The sequence below is a fragment of the Epinephelus fuscoguttatus genome, linkage group LG14 (genome assembly GCF_011397635.1).
Source record: "Epinephelus fuscoguttatus linkage group LG14, E.fuscoguttatus.final_Chr_v1".
NCBI lineage: Eukaryota > Metazoa > Chordata > Actinopteri > Perciformes > Serranidae > Epinephelus > Epinephelus fuscoguttatus.
In genome coordinates, this window is record NC_064765.1 from 36,659,044 (window position 1) to 36,684,568 (window position 25,525).

The following is a 25,525-nucleotide window of genomic DNA, read 5'->3' on the forward strand; positions in this document are numbered from 1 at the left end:
CAGTGCCTGTACTGGAACAAATCCTCCTTGAGGTGGTCTTGCAGGAAGGCAATGGAGCTCTCCTCACATTGGCCCTGGTGTGCAGGCAGTTTCGAGAGGTGGTTGACACGGATTGGTTCAGGAGACGAGCACATTTTGACAGTAAGTTGAAGAAGTAATGATTCTAATTGTGGTACACCCTTTGAGGTCTGTTTATGTAAGGAAGCTTAGAGCGTAGTTTTTAATGCTTTTAATTTTTTAATTTTTATACACAGGCGTTAGTACATGGTGTAACTTTTCAGCAGGATACAAGGAGGAATTTTACACCATGTACACCACTGAGACCTGTTTGTAGTTTAGAGAGGTCTACAGAAATTGCAAACCTGGTATGTATACAATACTTGGAAACATGACTTTCAGTAGTTGCTCATAAAAAAAAAACAAAAACAAAAAACAAAACTAAAACATGAAGCAGTGAAGACCTGCAGCATCCATATAACATTCTTTTTTTGGGGGGATCTTTTACTTTTATTTTGCACAGGCTACGTTGGAAATGGCAAAAGAGGAAATCTGTAGGCAATCTACTTGGACAACTCACATATTGGCTTCTGCAGTGAGTTCTGCAAAAAGATTATGGGACGTGTAACGGTTCCTCCACTTCTCCGACCAGCAGCTCCTCCACTTCTCCGACCAGTGGCTCCTCAACCTGTTTCTAAATTTCTGTGTAATGGTGTAAATAAAAGTTGCTGTAAAAGCAAAAAAAAAAAAAAAAAAAGTCTCTCTGTCTCTCTCAATTTAATTTTTTTCAATTCAATTTACTTTATTGGCATGACTGTAAAATTAACAATTCTGCCAAGGCCTTATAGAAAATGTTTACAAAACAATACAATTTGTTTAATACATAACAAGAACAAGAAAATGGTATAAAACATTAAATCTTACATTTTATGTATCTTACACTGAAATGTCTTGCTCTGTGACATTCAGTAACATATTCTCCTGCCAGTTCTATTATACTGCTGCTTCTCCTAGGAGGGTTTTAATTAGTCTCTCCTTTGGGAGGGTGAGAAAGTCTGGGATTTCATGGCCAAATTTGATGAAGAAAACATCTGTAATAGGAAATGAATTTCCTTATACATACATATATATATATGTATGTGTGTGTGTGTGTGTGTGTGTGTGTGTGTGTGTGTGTGTGTGGCAATCACTCATATGGGTGCATTCTCTGCTCAGTGCATTTTTGGAGGGCCCACTCTCTCTATGGGCCCCCCACATCATGGGGCACATCAACTGCCCCTGCACTGTCTATGTTTACGGCCCTGGACTTGGCAGCCCACTTGATTCGGTCCCATCCACCCGGCTGCAGCGTGTCGGACTGGAGGCAGCGGAGGTGAAAGTTCACCAGCATGGCTCTAACATATCAGGTGACAATGTGGGAAAGTTGGACACCAACAGCGGCTTAAACCCAAAGCAAAAACAAAGCGACAGGAGTAGAAGTCAGCATGACGAGCGAGAGGGCTTCAGCGCCGAGAGGGGACGATGAGGACGACACAGCTTTGGAATATTACGACGACGAAGACGAGCTGGAGGCGTTTTCAGACGCCGAGCAGGGCTGTGAGGACGGAGGTAGGCGGATATATGTGCTGCTGAGGAAGGTCACGTACAGGCAGAGAGAGAGGGGGCGAGCCGCACTCCTTTACTTCGGCTGTGAAACGCCTCAGAGGAATGTAACGTTACTGCCCTGAACTTTAGCTAGCCCGTCCTTCGGTTAGCTAACTGAAGCTGGTGCCCAGCGCTGTGTAATAACTCTGCTGGTAACCTTTCTGCCTTTCTGCCTCACATAATATTTCCCTCTGCGTCAGCTGGTAACTGAACTGTTTGAGGGCTTCATGGTAGAGACTGACTGACGTTACGTTATCTGACAACATTAACATCAGTATATCAACTACTTTTAATCAGGTTTCGTACAGAGTTAAAGCTTAAATACATGTAGATCTGCTAACGTTACTTTATGATGTTTGAGTTTTAAACTCTTGTGACAGTTGACATAACGTTACATCTTGTGAACAGATGCTTATTTTTCAGTTTGGTAGCTATATGGGATTTTGTTTGGGGCCAAAAATCGTTAGCTCACTTGTGTTTGTATTTATGGATTTTAATATTAGTAGTGGTGGTCTTAACACATTTAATGTTAGTGCTTTAGGCAGCCTCCCCCTGGTGCACCCCCCCCCCCCAAATAAACAACCAAGCTAACAATAATGAATGAGATAAAAATAATAAAATAATAATCTGCTTTCAGTAACATGTTGTACATGCCATATGATAATCACATAGTTCATTAATTAGAAAGAATTACAAACTGACCTGCTCAGGAGTATAAACTATAAGATAATGTATGACATTGTAGAATGATAATAAAATGTACAAATTAAAGCTACTCTTACCTTTCTTGCATTTCACATAGCACTTAGAAAAAAATTGAACATCCACAACTCCCGCTTCCCTCCAAAGTCCCATCCCCCTCCTCCTGCAACTCCACCTCCCTCCAAAGGCCTGCGCGTTAGATACATGGAAGAGGAGAGCGAGTGTAACGTTACAACCAAGACAGTCAAAACGCAACCCTGGAGTTTTAAAACTCAACCGGAGTCAGTGATGACTGATGAGTTTTAGAATAAGGTTACAGTGCTAACGTTAGACAGTAACTTAGCGTTAACTTAACGTTACTAGTAAGTGGAAATGTACAAAGAAGATAACGTTAATGTTTCAGAGGCTATGCTACAGTAGGCTAATGTTACACAGCCTGCAGGGTTTTCCCTGGCTCAGAAAGGGGTTATGGTGGTAAAGTCTGTGCCGCAAAATTTTGGGGGTATACATTTACAGATCATGCAAATGTATTAAGCGATGCCATAACTTCTCTATTAGACGAGAGAGGTCCAAATAATACAGTACATTCTTCCTAAACCAGAAACTACTAAGCTTGATCACACTGCTCCTTGAGAATCAGCTGCCCTGTCAGTCCCCGGACCCCTGCTCCTCTCTCACCTGCTCCTCTCTCATCTGACTGGGGTGTGATGAAGCTGCCATCTCATCTGACTGGGGTGTGATGAAGCTGCCATCTCTGATTCTTTAAGTATATCCCTCTGGACAATGAATTGCGGTTAAAGCTAGCAAGCTACCTAGCTAGCTAACCATAACCAGCTAGTTAGCTGTAGTGTTTGCTAGTCACTCCTGCTGACGATGGTCAGCAAGAAAAGTCAGACATGTCGCCACTGCTTTCTAATACTGTATACACATTAGCTATACCCAGTCATACATAGAAATCAAAATTAGATTAATTTGATTTGAATCTTACCTCAGGACCAAAACATGATCTCGCTTGGGATCTCACTTGTCACCAGGCTGGCAGTGAGTGCACCAGCACCTGCGTTCTGAGTTCACGCGAAGGGGCTCAACACATTACTCTGATCTTTGATGAATCAAAGAACTCGATTATTATTGGTCTACTGCGCATCACCAGGCTCTCATTATTGGTCCGAACCATGGTGATGGAACTATGAGTGGTTGCACTGAGATTTGAGGGGTTTTTTTTTCCCTCCCTTCCTTGCTCCCACACCCCTCTTTAGCGGAGGGGATTTTCCATTGGCGGAGGGCTAAAACGGCTTTGGTGGCCACCAAAATATTTTCTATGCAGGGAAAACCCTGCCTTCGTCCAATACTCATTTTTACTGAATAGAGTTTGAATGCTTCACAAGGTAAATCAACCTCTGTGAGCTGTTGGTTGCAGCCACTAGCTGCTTAGCGGAAACATTAACTAGCTCTCCTCCTGCTGATTTCAACACTATTTTTTTTTAAAAAAAAATTTTCACATTCTGAATTTTCATTTTTGGGTGCACTATCCCTTTAACACCAGCAGTTTAAAGGCATAGTTCGGAATTTTTTTCAGTAGGGTTGTATGAGGTATTTATCCATAGACAGTATATTACATACAGTAGATGTCAGTTAGCATGCCCCCAGTTTGGAGAAGCAGGCTGGAGTCTGACATGGAAGCTAAGCAACATAATGCTGTGGAGGAGTCACAAAAAAGCCACCTCAAAAAGTCCCACCTGAAATAAGTCAGTATGAGTTTAAGTGTATGCTATATTGAGAGTATTTTCACTGCTTTACCTTAATGTCAGACAGCCTGTTTCAGTGGAGAAGACATCAATGGCCATAGTTTCCCAGCTATGTCAGAGCCGCCAGACTCCATTGACAAAAACAGCAATTTTAGCTTGCTAAACAAGGGAGCTACTCGTCTACCACTGCTTCGATTGGTTAGTTAATTTGTATCATTGTGTGACTTTGGTGAATCCAAACTGGCCCTTTTAAATGCCAAAGTCACACAATAACACGAACTAACTAAATGATTGAGGCAGCAGAGAGGAGCGGCAGCTCCTGTGTTCAGCAATGTTAAATTAATGGTTTTCTCAATGGAGTCTGGCTGTAAAGAGAGTCATATAACGGCTTAATTTTACTGCTGGAAGTCACTGTCTGACAATAAGGTAAAGCAGTGAAAATACTCTCAATATAGCGTACACTTAAACTGATATTGGCTCATTTAGGTGGGACTTTTTTAGGTGGCTTGAATACATTTTATTGCTGACCCCTCCACAGCAGTAGATTGCTTAGCGTTCGCATGGAACTCCAGCCTGTTTCTCAAAACTGGAGGCACACTTTTCACTTTGTGTCAGTCCATCTCAGATGAGCTTGGGCCCAGAGAAATTGGTGGTTTCTGGATGTTGTTTATATATGGCTTTCACTTTGCATGGTAGAATCTTAACTTGCATTTGTAGATGCAGTGATTAACTGTGATAACTGACAGTGTTCTCAAGTCCATGTCGTGATATCCTTTATACAGTCATGTTGGTTTTTAATGCAGCGCAGGCTGAGGGGTCAAAAGTCTGATGTCTGAGAGATCAAACGTCAAGGGCATTCAATGTTGGTTTCAGCCTTGCCCCTTACGTGCAGAGATTCCTCCAGATTCTCTGAATCTTTTGATGATATGGACAGTAGAGGGTGAAATCACTAAATTCTTTTCAGTTGTGTACTGAGGAACATTCTTAAACTGCTGGACTATTTACAGACACAGTTTTTCTGTAGGACTAGGCCTATTTGCCCACACAGTTTTTCACAAAGTGACCATCCTTGCTTGTAAACAGCCTTTCAAAAATGTTTCTTTAATAATGAGTCATGATACTTTAATACAGTGGTTCCCAACTGATTCAGCCTCAGGGTCTAGATTTCCCCTTAGTCATTAGTTCAAGGTCGACACAGTTTAATACATTTAGCATTATACTTGCATTTGGCCTTGTCTTTGAACTAGTTTGCTGTCTCTCTCAAGTAGCTGTCTGCTAGTCACTCGCTCTACAGCAGGAAGCAGCACTTCAGAATAAAAGCTCTGCCCCGGAAATTCTCTGTATGTAAAAATAAAGTGTGTTTTTTACAGACTTGACATGTTTGCGAGTCACATGCGGTCCATGCAGAATGGACCCGTGACCCACTTTTGGACTGTGACCCACCAGTAGGGAACCACTGCTTTAATCTATTACCAATCAATTTGTTTATCTGTGAAATGTTACAAACTTTTTTTTTTTATATTTACAAAACACAATAACATGTATCAGTTTGAACATTAGATATCTTGTCTGTGTACTGTAATCAATTGCGTATAGGTCAAAAAAGATTTGCAAATTATCGCATAATGTTTTTAATTATGTTTTACACAGTGTCCCTATTCTTTTGGAATTGGAGTTGTATATTATAATTACAGCCTAGGTATCAACACTCTAGACAGAAGATTGTCTACATTAAATGCTAAGGTACATTAAAGAAAGAAACAGTTGACAATGCTTTGAGAACTTTTTGAAAAAAAAAAAAAAGTTCCATAGATTATATATAGTAGGAATGTACTTTAAGAGCCTTTTTACTACTTGCTGTAAAGTGTAACCCAAAGCTGCTTTATTCACACCATACTAGGAAGGCATGGTGCGGGATAAGACTTAAATTAAGACTGGAGTAGGTTTGTAGCCGTTATCTTGCCAGGCTGTTACCCTGCAGTACTAATAATACAGCTAAAACCAAAGTGCAGTGATCTGACTGACAAAGTTGAAATTGACTCTGGGACTTTGCATCATGTTGTTAAGGGGGCAGCTGATACTCAGGCCAAGTGACAACAGGTGGATTTATATGGGAGAGATGGTAACCCCTGACATGGTTCATTGATTGTCTTCTGAATGGACAACTTGATAGTTGGTCTTTATCTCATGTTACATATAGCTACTGTTTTAGACTTGTTGGAGTCTGAGTGAGATCCTGTGCTCAAAACTGATCAATACTCACATAAAGTAGGAACATTTTTAGCACAGTAATTCTCATTTTTCACATTCTATTGGATTTATCAAAGCAGTTGTATCCCAAATTTCTAAGGTCTGACACTGCTGCTACATGCTGCTACATGTTCACTGAACATATGACGCATTTACCTCGTCAGGGTAAAGGCAATCAGAAGTGTCTCTGCTTCTGTCCCTTAATACCCTGAGTGATGACTGATTACTTGTTACGTTTAAAATATGTTATTTCAGGGTAATACATAGCACACTTAGTCAAATATTTTTGGCTACTTTGTCTAGAGGCAGCAGCATTTCCAATAAGTTTTACTCTGGACGAGACCAACCTGTGGCAGTTAATGGCAGCAGAGTAAGCTGAAAATGGTTTGTTATATAATGTTGCCTGGAAAAGCTGAACAGCTACCCTAGTAATGTTTTGTAATTTTAGATGACTGGTGATGTATCTGTATATTTTTGAGTAGAGTGAGACATTTTCCAGGAAGTCAGTGGCACTGTGCACGGACATTGGTGCTGACTTGGGTTACAGCACCAGCCAGGATATGTATTACTACACCAAATGATGCATGTAAGCAGAGATTCACTTGCTGCTCAGAATGTGATTATGGCATGAGTGCAGAATCTTGATTGATGAACTGTGTCTTCCTGAATGAATGAATGTGTCAGTGGACTGAAGGTTAGGGAAGTAGGTTGGTGGTTTGATGCCACTACAGGGTGTCCACGGGGTCTTAAAAAGTATTAAAAGTTGATAAATCAAATGTTGGAAAATTAAGGCCATTAAAAAGTATTAAAAAGTCTTAATCACGATTTTATTAAGTATTAAATTTTCTTGGCATTCAAGCTTTGACAAAAAGTATCAATGATATAATGATATAATTTATTTTCCTCCTCGCGACTATTACAAACAGTGATACACAAACAGTGGCACACTCGGACTGCCATCAGGGGGGTGCTGAGCAGAAAAAAAAGTCCAAAAAAGTTAATAACTTAAAAATTATGGCAAAAAGGTAGTTTCTTGCAACCCTAGAATTAAGATAAAAATATTCACAAATGAAAAAATACTTCTGGTTGCTGATAAGTAGTATTTACTTTTTCATTTAACACTAAAAATTAAAATCCTCGGTGCACTGCAGCGCAAGCAGACAGATGCACAACTCAGAGCAGCATGTGTCACTGACACCAGACTCAGAGCACAGTGGACCGGTGGAAAATGTCACCATCAGCATATTATTTTACATCATCATCATCATCATCATCAAAATCTATTTTATCATTATTTTGAGTCACATAGTTGAAAGAATTTAGTCGTCTGTGTTCAAGCAGGATAATAGGTCTCTATTCATTATTTCCTTGTCAGAGATGTTTTCATTTTTAATTACATGATAGCTATTCTCCCTTAATTCACCAGTAAAGAATACCTTTGTCCGTTTCAAATAACCCGTGGCAATAATAATATCTCTGTTCTGATTTATTGTGAAACTTTTTTAGGCAATTCATGCAACAACCAGACCAGATGACTTCTTTACTCGGCCTAATGGGGCCGGCCTTTATTTGTCAACCAACCAAAAACAATCAATTAAAAACACAAACTGGAACTAGAACATGAAATCTTATATGCCTAACAGACATTGCTTCTCGTTCTTTGAGTTTACATATGGCTAAAGAGGGGAAAAAAACAACCGTAAACGGACGGCATGATTAGTGTTGCATTCAAGGTCCCCCCAAAAAACGGGAGAAAAAAAAGGCAGAATATTCATTGTTTTTTATTTTTTTAATTTTTTTTCACGATCGAATCCCGTGCCATCGAACGAAGCTTTGAAGCTTTGAATTTTTTGGGTCAGCCCTAAATCTCACATACAAGGGGCTAGCCGTAAGGTTGTTGTTTCAGCAAGTTGGCCTTGAATAGCTGATGTTGAGCTGTACAGCTGTGTTTCTTGTTATGACCTAAGGTGTATTGTAATTAGGGCTGTCAAAATTGCTCAAAAATGACGTTCGAATATTCCTTCTAAAAATAACTCATAGGTTTGAACCATTCGATTTTTTTTTTTTTCGTATTATGTCCACAAGAGGGCAAACTAATACAAGGAAACATACTTGTATGTATTAATTAAAGGAAACATAACTACTTGTAGGTATTTTTATTTGAACATAAATGTCTTTGAAAACATTTACATACCTACACATTAAAACACATGAAACAATTATCTATAACATTACGTTATAAACGACTGCGGACCTCTCGCTCGCCCTCCGTCAGGCCACACCACCCGCGGGAGCACTGCGAATAGCCTCAAAGCGCCGAGAAGCGAAGCCAGTTTCCTTTAGGTGCCCATGTTAACCGATTGTGTCATCCACACCGGCTGCGCCGCGAATATCAGTTTTCACATTCGAAGGTCCACTGTTTTTTCAAATTTGAATTTAAATTTGAATTTAGAATATTCGTTGACAGCCCTAATTGTAATAAACCTGCCTTTGGTTTAATTTATTCTTTCAAGCTTTATTCCTTCTCATCTTATGAGTTCTGTTGTATGTTTGTGCTCCATAGATTTAATTGCAAACTACAACTGTTTAGTAAGTTAAAGGTGTGTTGCTGCTTGAAGTGGCGATGAGGTCTTAAGGTTTGTTTGGAAGGTCTTAAAAAGTCTTAAAAAGGTGTTGAAATTAACCTCAGGATTCCTGCATATACCCTGCACTACCTTAATGCCACCCCTAATAGGGCCCTTATCCCCAACAGCTTCACTACGGCTGTTGGATGTCAGGTCAGGCTGAGATTTCACTGGACGCTGCACACTATAAACCTTAATTCACTCACTCAGTTCCTTGCCCAAGAGCACCTTGGCAGTGCCCAGGAGGTGAACTGGCACCTCTCCAGCTACCAGTCCATGCTCCATATTTTGGTCCAGGCGGGGACTTGACCAGTGACTCTCCGGTTCCCAAGCCAAGTCCCTGTGGACTGAGCTACTGCTGCCCCATCTTCAGAATTGGCATTTAAACATTTACTTGGACTCAAGGATGAACTGATTAGATTTTGGTGGTCAAGGGTCAAACATCAAGGTTACTGTGACCTTGTATCCATCTTGTTCCCATGAGCGCAATATCTCAAGAACATCTTGAAAGAATTTCTTCAAATTTGGCACAAATGCTGACTTGGACTCAACAATGAACTGATTGGATTTTGGTAGTCAAAAGGTAAAGGTCACTGTGATCTTATGTCTCATTTTTGTGAACACGATATCTCAAGAACACCATGAGGGAATTTCTTTAGATCTGACACAAACATCCACTTGGACCGAAGAATTAGGACTAGAACTGATTGGAATTCTGAGGCCCAAGGTCAAAGGTCAAATCAGTGTGACCTCACAAAATATTGTTTTGGCCGTAACTCAGTAATTTTTATGCTAATTATGACAAAACCTCACACAAATGTCTAATAAGATATAATGAAGTGATGACATTGTATATCCAAAAGGTCAAAGATCAACCTCATTGTGACATCATGATGTTCTGCATTAAAGGCTTTTCTTGCCATTATTTAATGTCATATCTCAGGAACAGAGGGGGAGACATTTGATCAGATACTTAATTGGTGACACAAATCTTAGGTGTCACCTTGAAACATTGTATAGATCTTCTGTGCTGTTGGGGGGGAGATGTGTGTGAAGCATCCATGTTTTCACAGACATGGATGTAAACTGTAACTTGACCAGAGCGCTGAGGCAAATCTAACTTTAAAAATGAGGTAATTCTGGTTATTATATGGGTACATAAACAGTTGCAAACTCTCTCTCTCTCTGCAGTTCTTATGCCTGGAATATGAAATTAGACCAGTGCATTTGTACAAGGAGTCAGCTGGAGTTGAGAAACAATGGGAGCTGTTGTTTTACCAAACACTGTGCTATTGACTCACTGTACACTGACTAAAGGTTCATCATTTGATGGCTTACAGAGTATGTGGCCTCCCCAGTCTTTTACAGTAGAAAGACTTTTTGTTAGAATGGACTCCACATTCCTCAACACGGAGCAATCAGGGTCACAACGTCAAAGCAAGAATGTGGCGCTCACAGACATTTGTCTTACTGTGCATTTGTCTGAACAGATAGGAAACTTATATACATTCCATTCTTACCCACAATTCTCTAATATTCACACTGCTTTCTGAGCAGTGAAATAGTATTATAGAGTGAAATAGTATTTTGGTACACTAGTTAGTTTTCTGTTATATTGTTTGGAGTCATTAATACTGCATTTAAAATTTTAAGAGCCACATGTTAATTTCTAAACAAAAGTTTTAAATAATAAACTGCATATTTAAATGTTTGCTTGGGTACTCTTTTGTTTTTTACCAGCCCCCTGCTCAACATTCACACAATAACACACATTTAACCTAAAAGCTGCCCAGTTACAACCAAAGTCAGATCTTTTGGCTATTAAGGAGCTCCACTGGAGGTTAGGAGCCTTAAGGGTACCTGCAGTGGTACAGAGTGCGAGGCAAGTGCCACTTATTTCTCTGCTGCTCAGATATTCAAATATCCTGCTGGTCTGTGTTAAACTCTTGACCTTAAAAGTACCTTTTGAAAAATTAAGGACATTAATATAGCAGAAACCACTATTTGTTATGTAAAGATATAGTGGAGTACTGGAATTCTGAGCAAAGAATGAAGCACACTATCTTTGTGTGTGTTGGTAGTCAAGCTTCTCTTTGGTTTGTTGTGGTAAGCTGGTCCAGCTGCACGTGCATATTTGTGCAGGTGTTTATCCCACTGGCTGGCTCATCCCAACTGCTTTGCACTGCACTCATACAGCAATTACCACTGATATTGGGAAGGTGTAGTTGTGAAGGCGTTGCGCCCACCCTCTGGTTCCAATACTGTTAGCTCTGTTGTCATTGTTGAGTGCTTTTCATGGAGTTAGCACCGTTAGCTGTGGGGCTGACCCAAATACCATTTTTTGGACTTAAAAACTTCATGAAGAATTATCTCAAAGAAACTTGCAGTCATTATTCATACATTTTGCTATTATTGTAATAATGAGTCTAATGAGAGACTAGGACAAAACAGTTGGACTTCAGGATTTGTCTTGTTTTTTATGGCAACAAAAATGGCTACAAAATCTGCAATAATGACATCCAATAAATTACCTGCATACCCCATAAAAACAAGTTTGCACATGTTTATAAAAACAGAGTGAGCAGACAGGTGAAACAACTGGAAGAGTGATTTTTCTAGTTTGGAGCCTTCTGAGAAACGTATTCCAGGGCTCTAGGCATGGACCGCGGTACTGTACGGTACTGTGAGAGAGCAGAAAGAAGGTGATGTCAGTCTAGCAGGGATTCCGGAACCAGAAGAACACACAAAGGAAGCCAACATACCTGTGTGGAGCCAGCCGTAGGCAGGGTTGCTCTGGCGAAAGGCTGAGCAACCAGTGGCAAAGAACAGTTGATTCCGTGACACACACACACAAAGGCGGAAGGCAAAGGCGGTCTGAAGCTGGGGTATTTATAGTGGCAGGGAGTAATGAGTTACAGGTGAGCATAGTTTGCTTGATGAGGTGGTTGTGGTGGACCGGCAGGAGTGGGAGATGTGTGGACAGGTGATAGGCTGGCAGGTAGGTGAGGTGCAGAGGAAGGGTGAGTGCAAATTTACTGAGTGAAGTGAGAGAATGGCATGCAATGCAGGTCAAAAGTGTGCACTGTGACATTGGCCTATGCCAATGTTTATTTTATCCTGATTTTTGGGATGATGCCTTTTAAACACATAAAAAACATGAAATGAAGCATTCAAATACTGATTTGAAAACTGATTACCACGGCAACAGTAGAAGCTTTGAATCTTCCAAAGCATTTGGGACAGCCCTAGCTAGCTGTTTGTCGCTGGCTCAGCCACCTTCATGTTTAAATCCGTGTCCAGACAACTCATAGGCTCTGAATTTTGCATAGAGCCCTTTAAACATTTAAACCAACATCCTAATCTTTACTCAAAAACCTGAACAGCATTATTTATGAGATTTGGAGACATCACTACTCTGCTAGACAGTACTATGTGTTTCATATGCATGCATCACATAATAAAATATTTGCTGGTATTTAATCACATTGTAATGAATATTGTTATCACAGCATTACTCTGCAGTATCATGATATTATTTTGAGGGAATATCACCATCCTCTGGCAAGTAGGATCTGTGTATTGACTAAGGGTGTAACCATTCATCACTCTGGATCAATATATCGATTTAGTAATCAATGATCCAGTATCATTTATGCAAACAGCTTAGTGCCAGGCAGATAATGGTGAGCACAGCAGCCAAGAGAAAGACAATGAGGATATTTACTGACAGGCTGCTGAATTGAATCAAATCAAAACTATGCTGTGGTTGAAGCTGTAATATCAACAAATATCGTATCATGATGAAACTTGTGGTCCTGGCTCAGCCGGGACTGTTTAAACTTGTGTTGTTATAGGTGGTTGCCTAACATATGTTTACTAACCTCTTTTAGTGTCTCTGTTCCTGTGCTGTTGTGTAGTGTTGGGCTTCAGTGATTCTCTGAATGGAGAGGTCAAACCTCGTATCCTGTTGATGGGCCTACGGAGGAGTGGAAAGTCCTCTATCCAGAAGGTGGTTTTCCACAAAATGTCTCCCAATGAGACCCTGTTCCTGGAGAGCACCAATAAGATTTGCAGAGAGGACGTCTCCAACAGCTCCTTTGTCAGCTTCCAGATCTGGGACTTCCCTGGCCAGATCGACTTCTTTGACCCCACCTTTGACTATGAAATGATCTTCAGAGGCACCGGAGCGCTAATCTTTGTCATCGACTCACAGGTCAGCCCACAAACCTTAAGAAAAAAATCTGTCCTTTTTAATGTTACCCTAAAATTACCATTACTATTATTCTATTTTTGATACTGCTGTGTTTCCACCATGAGGCCAGAAGGTATCATAAGTTTGGTTGTGTGTGTGTGTGTGTGTGTGTGTGTGTGTGTGTGTGTGTTAGCCTCATTTTATGTGCACATTTATGAGTGTATGCTCGCGGACCTCTCATGGTTGCAGTGATTCACAAGTGTTGAAAACCAGTTTTAGTGCCAGTATTGACTGCTGACTCCTCACTCCTCCTAACCAGTTGGTTGGGGCTGCAAGTGACCAAACTCACCTAGTCTGTTGCAGCTGCATTTTGGCCTTTTTTGTGGCTCAAAAACTGACATCCATAGAAAAGTTTTGTCCCATTTTGAGCCAGGGCGTCTGCAGATTAACTCAATACCCAATATGTTATGATGACTTTAAGCTGACATACATAGAAAAACTAAAAGGAAAAATCCACAGTTTTGTTACCTATACTGTCATCTTGACTGTAAGGTGGCTGGAAGGGACAATTCCCCCAGGCACAGCTGCACTGTGTTGCATTGTCGAGGGTGGCCATGATCAGCTCCAGGCCGCTCTGTAGGGATCTGCACTCTACTGAGTGCACTTTTCTAGTTTGAAAAGCATTGAATCAGCAGTGTTGCCACTCTCACCTGCCTGTCTTTCTATGCTTGAGCTGACAGCCAGTGCTGATGTGCACAAAAAAGTGACAAGTTGCAGTTGCAGTTATTATGTTTTGGCCAGGCTCTGTCACTTCCTTGAGTCTTTTCTGGTATAGTGACCAGGACATAGACTCCAGGAAAAATCTGTCACATAACCTCCTAAAAATCACACAGTTTTATTTTTAAATAGATTTAACGAACAAAATATTACATGTTCATTAGTGAGTGAATGCATTAGTGGTAGGTAATTTTTTTAAACTTTGTACAGAGCCAGGCAGGCTGTTTCCACCCGTTCTCAGTATTTATGGTATGCTAACTGTCTCCTGACTGTAGACTGTGGTCTCAAATTTAATTGGACTACTAAGATAAGATAAGAGATAAGAGATATAAGAGTGGTATCAAGTCTTTCCACAGAATCCCTCGCTATCGGATCATTATCTGATTACTTTTGATTTCTTTTTACTCAGTTACACGCCACTCAGCAACAGTTACTATACTAGATGTTTATCCTGTACCGACTTTGATCATTTTGTCGATAGTGCTGTAGGCTCGCTGCGAACAACACTCGACTCTGTAGCTCCTCTTAAAAAGAAGTTAAAAAAGCAAAGAAAGTTCGCTCCTTGGTATAACTCTCAAACCCGTAAGTTAAAACAAATATCGCGAAAATTTGAAAGGAATTGGCAATTAACCAAACTGGAAGAATCTCGTTTAATCTGGGCAGACAGTCTCAAAACTTACAAGAGGGGCCTCCGCAATGCCAGAGCAAACTATTACTCAGCATTAATAGAAGAAAACAACAATAACCCCAGGTTTCTTTTCAGCACTGTAGCCAGGCTGACTGAGAGTCAGAGCTCTATTGAGCCTTGTATTCCTTTAGCCCTTAGCAGTAATGATTTTATGAACTTTTTTAATGACAAAATTCTAACTATTAGAGGCAAAATTCATGACCTCCTGTCCTCAGATAGTACCTATCTAACCTCAAACACAGCTGTAAGACCTAATATATATTTAGATTGCTTCTCCCCAATTTGTCTTCAAGAATTGACCGCAGCGATTTCTTCATCTAAATCATCAACGTGTCTCTTATACCCCATCCCAACTAGGCTACTTAAGGAGGTCTTTCCTTTAGTTAACACTCATATGTTAGATATGATCAATATATCCTTATTAACAGGCTATGTACCACAGTCTTTTAAGATAGCTGTAATTAAACCTCTACTAAAAAAGCCCACCCTGGATCCAGAGGTGTTAGCCAACTATAGACCAATATCTAATCTTCCCTTTATGTCAGAGATCCTTGAGAAAGTAGTCGCAGACCAGCTGTGTGATTTTCTCCATGATAATAATTTATTTGAGGAATTTCAGTCAGGATTTAGAGTGCATCATAGCACTGAGACAGCACTAGTTAAAATTACAAATGACCTTCTGATTGCTTCAGACAAAGGACTTGTCTCTGTACTTGTTTTATTAGATCTTAGTGCGGCGTTTGACACAATTGACCATCAAATTCTACTGCAGAGACTGGATCACTTAATTGGCCTAAAAGGTTCTGCACTAAGCTGGTTTAAATCTTATTTATCTGATCGTTTTCAGTTTGCTCACGTTCATAATGAATCATCCTTACGTACCAAAGTTTGTTTTGGAGTTCTGCAAGGTTCTGTGCTCGGACCAATCCTATTTACTCTATATATGCTTCCTTTAGGCAACATCATTAGAAATCACTCTGTAAATTTCCATTGTTATGCGGATGATACTCAGTTGTATTTATTGATGAAGCCAGAAGAAAGTAATCAATTAACTAAACTCCATAACTGCCTTAAAGACATAAAAACTTGAGCACCAATTTCCTGATGTTAAATTCAGACAAAACTGAAGTTATTGTTCTTGGCCCCAAACAACTCAGAGACTCTTCATCTGATGACATAGTTTCTCTAGATGGCATTGCTCTGGCCTCTAGCACTACCGTAAGAAACCTCGGAGTAACATTTGATCAAGATTTGTGTTTTAATTCTCATTTAAAATAAACCTCACGGACTGCATTTTTTCATCTGCGTAATATTTACGAAAATTAGGCCTATCCTGACCCGAAAAGATGCAGAAACATTGGTCCACGCTTTTGTTACCTCTAGGCTGGATTACTGTAACTCTCTATTATCAGGTAGCTCTAGTAAGTCCTTAAAAACTCTCCAGCTAGTTCAGAATGCAGCAGCACGTGTACTAACAGGAACTAAGAAACGACATCATATTTCTCCTGTTTTAGCTTCTCTGCACTGGCTCCCTGTAAAATCCAGAATTGAATTTAAAATCCTACTGTTAACTTATAAAGCTCTAAATGGTCAAGCTCTGTCATATCTTAGAGAGCTCATAGTGCCATATTATCCCACCAGAACGCTGCACTCTGAGAACGCAGGGTTACTCGTGGTCCCTATAGTCTCCAAAAGTAGATCAGGAGCCAGAGCCTTCAGCTATCAGGCTCCTCTCCTGTGGAATCATCTTCCTGTTACGGTCCAGGAGGCAGACACTGTCTCCACATTTAAGACTAGACTTAAGACTTTCCTCTTTGATAAAGCTTATAGTTAGGGCTGGCTCAGGCTTGCCCTGTACCAGCCCCTAGTTAGGCTGACTTAGGCCTAGTCTGCCGGAGGACCCCCCTATAATACACCGGGCACCTTCTCTCTTTCTCTCTCTCTCTCTCTCTCTCTCTCTCTCTCTCTCTCTCTCTCTCTCTCTCGTATTCTATTACTGCATCTCACTAACTCGGCTTCTTCTCCGGAGCCTTTGCGCTCTACTATCTCTCAGATTAACTCATATCGCAGCGGTGCCTGGACAGCGTGAAGTGTGTGTTTGTGCTGCTGCCGTGGTCCTGCCAGATGCCTCCTGCTGCTGCTGCCATCATTAGTCATTAGTTATACTTCTACTGTTATTATACACATGTTATTATTATTATATTGTCACACATGTATACTGCCAGATATTAATACATACTTTCAACATATTGTACCACAGTAGCCAGAACTATAACTATAATATTATTACTTTCAATAATGTTGTTGTAAGCTACTGTCATTACCTGCATCTCTCTCTCTCTCTCTCTCTCTCTCTCTCTCTCTCTGTCTCATTGTGTCATGTGGATTACTGTTAATTTATTACGCTGATCTGTTCTGTACAACATCTATTGCACGTCTGTCCGTCCTGGAAGAGGGATCCCTCCTCAGTTGCTCTTCCTGAGGTTTCTACCGTTTTTTCCCCGTTAAAGGGTTTTTTGGGGAGTTTTTCCTTATCAGCTGTGAGGGTCCTAAGGACAGAGGGATGTCGTATGCTGTAAAGCCCTGTGAGGCAAATTGTGATTTGTGATATTGGGCTTTATAAATAAAATTGATTGATTGATTGATTGATATCAATCTTCTCATCAAAGTTTCTGCAAAAAAGCAGTTAATTATTTTAACAAGATACCATGATCAATAAATAACAGGGACATTGAGCACTGGTGCAAATAGTTATTCATTTTTCCCCCATTAAAATCAAGAAGAAGCATACATTAAAAAAAGCATACAATAAGCAGTTTCAATATCTTTACTGGTGTTGATAAAATCTTAAAACCCATTTCTCAGGCAGTGCAAAAAATGTCCTTGTTAACTTGAATTCCAAATTGTTAAAATCAACTCGCCAGTTCTCTATGATGGACAGTTGAGTTTGTAATGCAGACACTGTTTCTAAATGACCTCAAACATATCACTGACACAAGAACCCAAGAAAACTTTTGTAGGTCAAACCGAAAACTGACAGTGGATGCTATTGTTGTATGAATCTTTTGTCTTCCTCATCACAGGATGACTATGTGGAGGCTCTGAGTAGGCTGCATCTCACAGTGACCAGGGCCTATGAAGTCAACCCAGAAATTAATTTCGAGGTGTTCATTCACAAAGTGGATGGCCTGTCAGATGACCATAAGATCGAGAAGCAGAGGGACATTCACAAACGAGCCAATGATGACCTTGCAGATGCTGGCCTGGAGCGAATACACCTGAGGTGGGCTTCACTAGCAACTTTGGACTGTTTTTGGTTTCACAATAGATTGAATAAACACTGTAATACAAGTCGGGATGCACAATATTATCGGCACATCGGCCAATATTGGCTTTAAAATGAGCTATCACAATTGTCCAACATGCATTTTCTTATTTTGCACAATGAATGAATATTACATACATTGAAAAGTACTGAATTTCATGTCTCCATCTGCTGGTGGGCCATCACAATAAGAGCATGCATTTATAACTGATGTCAAATCCACTACATTAGAGACTTGATGAGCAATAAAATTAGGTGGGAAAAAATGTAGATATATCAATATCAGTATTGGTTATCGGCCAAATTAAGTTGTTAAATATCACCATATCAGATATCGGCAAAAATCCAATATTGTGCATCCCTAAATACAAGCAAATTTTAAGATTGTATGTTGAGTCAGAAATCTTCAGTCGATTAAGTGTTTTTTAATATTTTCACATGACAAACTGAATAATTGGACCTAAATTTGACATGTTCTAGACCTTAAGACCTATATAAGCTTGGACAGGGGCAATAAGCGGAAATTCATCATTTCTAGATTGAAGGAATCAAAAAATTGCTATGTGAAGAACTAGAGGTGTAATTTCATCTGGAGTATAGCATGACGTCACACACCCTCTCTCTGTGTTGATAAAGGGGCTACAATTTAACTCGGAGCTAGCTCTTCTTCTCCTGGACAGGTAACAGTTAAGTGACAACATACAGTCAAATGTCTGTTTTAATTAGTGTTACAGTAACATTAGGCACATGTTGCTATGTCGATTCAATTAAATTTAATGTTACAATCGTAGCATGGGTTAATGTCCAGAGCTTGAGTTATTAGTGGCTCGGTCCCAGCAATGGGTCAGGTGTCACGGTTATGTTAGGTGTGTAGCCCGGCAGCCCAGCTAACATTTGCAATTAGCATTGTAAAATGTAGCCAGGCTAAAACATTGCTCTCACTCACAGAGAAGAGTAGGAACATTAGTGTTAGCTCCCAGTGTTAGCACTAGCCAGGATCTGGCGATAGCTCTAGCCGAACCGGCTGCCACCGGCTACTGGAGTAACTTACAGCTATGGAGCGCTTCTACCAGCTCTTCTAGTCACTGAGCCTCGCCTCCATCTCAGCAAATATATTACATTTATTAGGTACCATCATCACTGAAGTAGGCAGGGGAATAGCTAAACACAGCAGAGCCCGAGAGGGAGTGAAAGACATCGCTAACAGCTAAGCTAAGTTCAGACGAGGTGAGTGGGGTGGGGGGTGGAGAGCAGAGGTAGAGGGAGGTGTGGCTCATGACACACTTTGTTTTGGTCTACAGGCAGGGCTGTTTCAAGACACTCTGGGGGCCCCAGGCAAGAGGCACTTTGCGCAAAACTATTTTTAGTTGCAAATGCGAGTAAAATGCTCGAACCGTAGAGCTCTGTGGAAAACAAATCACTGTAGCATATATAAACAAATCTAACCTACAAGTAAAAAGAAATAAATAATAACTTTCACTGCTTAAATATACTCACTAGCTCAGCTAATACCTGAAATGTCACTGGATACAAACCACTGCAGCAGCATATGAGTGCCAGGTGGCCAGAGCGCGCCGTTATTGGACGGCACATGGACACTTACCCTCTTGCGATTGGACTTAGTGGTAGAGTGAGGTACTGTAGCACTACAGTACTCCAACAATGCTAGCGCGGGTGGCAACCAATCATGCGGGACATGGTCTCAATTTGCGTGATGCGTGAAAAGAGACAGAAATGCTGTGCAGTCCCACACAGTGCGGGACGTCTGGTCACCCTACTTAGCCACTCGCAAGCAGCAGCTAGTGGGGGGCCCCATTAGGGGGGATTCCAATGTGTTGTCGTTGCAGTGTCTATAGGGGTTCCATCATATTGTCATTGATATGGACCAATGTCAGCCGTCTCTGGGGACCCCCTTCCAGCTCTGGGCCCTAGGCAATTGCCTAGCTGGTTGCAACGGCCCTGTCTCCAGGCAGTGCACAACAGCAAACCTAGCAATGAAACGATTTCGCTTTTTGCCCCTTTAAATATTCAATTGTGTAACTTTGTACCTTACCTGGGGACTTGTAACAAAAAGTAGTAATTTCTATTCTTTCTATTGGTAAATCATTTGTAGCTATTTTTACCTGCATATTACTGCAGAGTTACTAGAATGCAAGGACTCCTCTGGGGTCTTTGATACCATTGTGCTAGAGACCAAAAAAGATTAGCACTGGCTATTGAACCTCATTACTTTTTTCATTCCAAAAGAAATAGCCCATAGCCTAAAGCGACCATTTTTGTTAGTGGTAAATGGGCCAACAGCATTTATAGTCTTCTGACCACTCAAAGTGCTTTTTTAACACTGTGAGTCACATTCACCCACTCACACACATTCATAAGCTGGTGGCTGAGTCTACTACGCATGGATACAACTGCTACTCAGTTTTTAACACACTCACACATCAATGGCCCAGCCATCAGAAGCAATTTGGGGTTCAGTATCTTGCACAAGGATACTTGTGGATACTGGAGGACCTGGGGATTGAACAGCCAATCTTGTGATTGGCTGACGACTCCGTCTACCTTCTGAGCCACAGCCGCCCCTTTGGTTGTGTATGAGACCAAATATCTGTTGACTAAACAATTTAAGTGGTGGCACCAGTGTCCCTGACATTCACTACATTAATGCTAGTAATGTGGAACCAAAGTTCACAAGCTTGAGCTTTGCTTGAAAACCTTTTGTTGACACCTCTGCTGTTAGCAACATATGCTAAGATTAGCACAGCACATGGATTAGCATATGAGTCAGTCACACTTTGGTGAGCACAACTGAAACGATGGAGCTAGAGGACCTGCCTGTGGGTTTCCAGATCAACTACAACAGCAATGGATAGAGAGAATGATTTTTGCTCCACCATCGTAGAGTCTGTGAATGTAAACATGCAACATGCTGATGCACTTTCAGGAGCATCACCCAGATGTCCCAGTCACTGGGGCAAGAGAAGAACATACTGGAGCCTAACTCTTAATCACTGCTGCTTTCAGCAATGTAGTTAATTAATGTAGTATTTTGATTTCATAGCACAAAACATGCCTGTTAGACTTAGAGCCTGTTACGTGTTCGCTTTTAGGAGAGTGTTTGGTCAGGGTTTGTACAGGAAGTTTTGAAATTCTCTTAATTTTTATATGAAAATAGTTGACCAAAGGAGCCAGTGCACAATGGCCTCAGTCCCCAGCAATAGGACTCTGTCTTTGACACACACACTACTGACTGTTCAAAATAAATGAAAACAAACATATCCTTGTGTATTTGTTTTTCCTGCTGTCCTAAACTCACACTCACACCAAACTATGGGTGTGAGAACCAAGAGTTCTGTGTACCCTTGTGCCCCTAGATAAGAAATTACCTGTGTGTATGGGAACTCACAAAAAAAGGTCATGCTTAATATATATTATTACAGTGCCAAAAGGTGCAGTGAAAAGTTTTTGTTTGCATGTAAATTATGTACTGGTGCACACAAATAAATCATTAAAACAACATCAAAAGTTTTGCCCACTAGTGCAACCAATGTAGAAAGTTAATCGGGAGCCCTGATAGAGTATTGAAAATTGCCAAGTGCTAATTGAAATCTTAATTTTGCCAAATTAAAACTGTCTTTAGGAAAAGTATTTGTATAGCTGCTTATGCATGGAGAAACAGCACTCAACATTTGATAATTTGTCTTTTGAACAAAAGCGTCGTGTAGATAAATATATCTCAAATTAAGGTTTCACAAAAACTACTTTTTTGGCATCATACTGAAAGTTTGATATCTGCACAGCAAATTGTATTATTTATGGAGAGTTTGGTCAAAATAGTTTAGATTTAAAGGTAAACCTGAGAATGATTAACTTTTGGGTACATTTAATTAGTCATAAAACAGCAAAAATCTCTTTGACTGTGTTTATTGTTTTCAAGACTTTGTATGATGACAATATTTTTCAGTGTAAATGGATTTCCAAAGTTAAAAATATTCTTGATGATTGTGGTTTATCGTACTTATGGCATGACGCTGGACGGATGAACCCTAAATATTTCAAATTAATGATTGAATGTAGATTATCTGATATGGAACTACAGAGATGGCATGAGAAATTACAAAGTAACCCTTTATGTGATAGTTATAAATTGTTTAAAACTGATTTCACTTTTGAACCTTATCTGATTATGTTAAGACCTGCCGAAAGAGTTTGTTTGTCTAAGTTTCGGTGTGGAAATCATAAGTTACCTATCTCTGAGTGCAGGTATGATCGTGAAAATGTCCCCCGGAAATGTACTCTTTGTTTGACTGGCAATCGAGGAGACGAATATCATTATGAACTTGTGTGTTCTTTTTTTGATAAAGAGAGAAGAGAGTTGGTCGGACAGTTCTATAGAGCAAATCCAAATATTTATAAGTTTCAAAAGTTAATGTCATCTCGAAAAGTAAAGGTCTTGTCAAATTTGTTGAAACTTTTAAAGAAAATCTTGAATAGTTTCTCTTGATTTGCTTTGACTTGTATGTATGTACACAAATTCTGTTTTATTTATTTTGCTGTGCATTGGCTGCTGCCTGTCCTCATTTGTTAATGTTATTTTTTGTTGTCTGCCCCTTATACTCCGGGGAGGGGTCAAAAGGAATAAATGAAATGAAAAACTAATGTCAAACATTTTCAAAAGATACCAACTCTTAACAAGTTTAATTCTATCAAAGACTATAGCTTAATGTACTTAATATGCTTCTCCTTAAATTATCTACAGGAATTGTATCACTTGCAATATAATCCAGAGATGTGTGTGATAACCTTGAAATGCAATCTTCTGATTAGTGACTGTTCAGTTGTTTCCTGTCCATATCTGTACAAAGCTAAAAAATAATCAAATTGTGAAGTACTTTGTTTATTTAAATCTGTTCTGATTGACATTATTCTCCCTGTTATCTACAGCTTCTATTTAACCAGTATATATGATCACTCCATATTCGAGGCTTTCAGTAAAGTGGTCCAGAAACTCATTCCACAGCTGCCCACGCTGGAAAACCTGCTTAACATCTTCATATCTGTGAGTAATTCTGCACAGCAGGGTTAACACTACACCACATCAATAATGCACCTGGGTCTGTTTACTGTAAACCAAGCAGTGCTACTGAATGGGCTGATTTTATATGAAGACTAATACATCCTTTAGTCTAACCTCTATGGAAACCTTAAACTAGTGTGCTGCTGTTTCGCCTCTGAGTACAGTATATTGTGTGTGCGTTTCCTCCTGTTTTTTACAATCCACACACTAGGTGGTAGTAATACATAAGATATACTGGTTGTATTGTATGAATGTAGAAATTGCATTGAATGCCAACACTGATTTCTATGTGAATGTTACTTAGTTGAATCCTTCCAAAAAGCATTCATAAATGAGAAAACAAAGCAATTACCGGTTTTTGAAAAGGGACCAATCATGTAGTCATGACAGATCTGCTGCTTCATGTTTTATGGTGTTTTATTTTTATATATTTTGTGTGTTGTCTGTGTTTTTATGTTGAATTCTGAGTTTTGCGTTCTTAATGTACAAATTGATTGTTGAGATTGTTTTTAGTACTGTGTGTACTTGTTGTTGAGTTTTATGTGTTTTATGGCCCATCAAGGGACGGGCATCGCAATTTAGCTTAGGCTATAAAATGCTGTGGTGTGTGGCACTGGGTTATGCTGCATACTTGTCCCCATACAACTAAACATTAAATAAATAAAAGATGTGCCCCCTGACATGCCTTTATCACTGACTGCTAGATGTTTTTGGCCACCACACCACCATTTGAACTTAGTTTTACAACATTTTGCTGACTCCAACTAAAAGCTGTATTGCCAAATAGCCCATAGAGCCACATAATATGTTGTATGCAGGACTTGAACTTTTTAAGCTTTTGCACCAGTGATAGTAATGGCCAGAGGCATCATGTTTTAGGGTTGTTCGTCCATCTGTACGTACACCCCATTCTCATAAACATGTTGTCTCAGAAGTGCCTTCAAATATGGCACAAATGGTCAGTTGGACTCAACAATGAACTGACTGGATTTTGGTGGTCAAAGGTCCTTATGACTTTGCGTCAAGGTCACTGTGACCCCTCTTCCATTGCATTCTTGCGAACATGTGTTTCTTGTGAACACATGGTACCTCAAGAACACCCTGGGACGGTTTCTTTATATTCAGCAAGAATATCCACTTGGACTGAAGGATGAACTTATTAGAATTTGGTGGTTAAAGGTCAAGGTCACTGTGATCTTGCATCCATTTCAGTCTTGTGAATATGATATCTCACAAACAGCTTGAGAGAATTTCTCGAAATCTTTGCAAAAACATCCATATGGGCTCAACGATGAACCGATTAGATTTTAGTGGTCATAGGCCAAAGGTAAAGGTCACTGTGATTTTGCATCTGTCTTATTCTCATGAATGTGATACCTCAATAACGCCTTGAGGGAGGTACCGCAAATTTGGTACAAAAGTCCACTTGGACTCACCAATGAACTAATTAGATATTGGTGGTCGAAGGTCAAAGGTAAAGGTTACAGTGACCTCACAAAACAAACGCTAATTATGACAAAACATTACACAGATGTCTAATAGGATAAAATAATAAAATGGTGGCATTTGATTTTGAAGGTCAAAAGTCAACATCATTGTGACATTAAAATGTTCTGCTTAAAGGGATAGTGCACCCAAAAATGAAAATTCAGCCATTATCTACTCACCCATTTGCCGATGGAGGCCCTGGTGAAGTTTTAGAGTCCTCACATCCCTTGCGGAGATCGGCGGGGGGAGCGGCTAGCACACCTAATGGCTGACGGCGCCCCAGACTAACATCCAAGAACACAAAATTGAATCCACAAAGTATTTCCATACTGCTCATTCGTAGTGATCCAAGTGTGCTGCAGCCGCGACATAAAAAGTTGTTTTGAAAAACGTCATATAAACTCTGTTTTTAGCCTCACTGTAGCCTGTAGCTCTGACTGCTTCTCTGTGCTCCGCGCTCAGGGTGATCGGTGATGCACAGTCTCTGAAGAGCAGCAGACTCGTCAGTACTGATGTCCAGATTCTCAAGTGCAGGCACCGCCAATTCCCAATTCCCTACATTTGTCATATATGTTTAAATTAGCAATAGAGCCCAAACTCTTTAACATCTTTAAATCTTTAACATTTAACAATTTTAACATGGGGTTCAACAGGGATCGACTCGCTTTTGGAGCCAGTCTAAACTGGCCATTAGAGGAACTGCAGTTTTGGACACTTCTACACTGGTGTCATTTTAAGCCCTAGAGGTTGGTGCTTGGTTTTAAGACATAATTTCGCTTGGTTAGTGCAGGCTGAGAGTGGAGTGTCAGACAGCAGGACTCTTAGTACACATGCCTCCAACAAATCAACACAAAAGTGATAAACTGTGTAACGCTTCCCTGATCTGAGTAAATTTATTTTAACAGAGGCTGTAAATGCATAGATAAAGTCTATGTGTTGGACATTTGTCCAGATTAACAGCTGTTTCCAGTTACTGGGCTATTGTTCACTCTGCAGCAGTAAATGTTGCCATG

The 25,525-nt window shown here is 40.1% G+C and overlaps 1 protein-coding gene across 1 annotated transcript in view; it reads left to right on the forward strand.

Annotated features, from left to right (window-relative positions):
• Positions 1–1,321: 1,321 nt before the first annotated feature.
• Positions 1,322–25,525, forward strand: part of rragd (ras-related GTP binding D) — an 89,324-nt gene continuing 65,120 nt past the window's right edge. The window contains exons 1-4 of the mRNA XM_049596310.1: positions 1,322–1,605; positions 12,883–13,178; positions 17,706–17,905; positions 22,892–23,006. Coding sequence (XP_049452267.1) covers positions 1,482–1,605; positions 12,883–13,178; positions 17,706–17,905; positions 22,892–23,006 — 735 coding nt within the window. The 5' untranslated portion in view covers positions 1,322–1,481. The remainder of the gene's footprint in view (positions 1,606–12,882; positions 13,179–17,705; positions 17,906–22,891; positions 23,007–25,525) is intronic.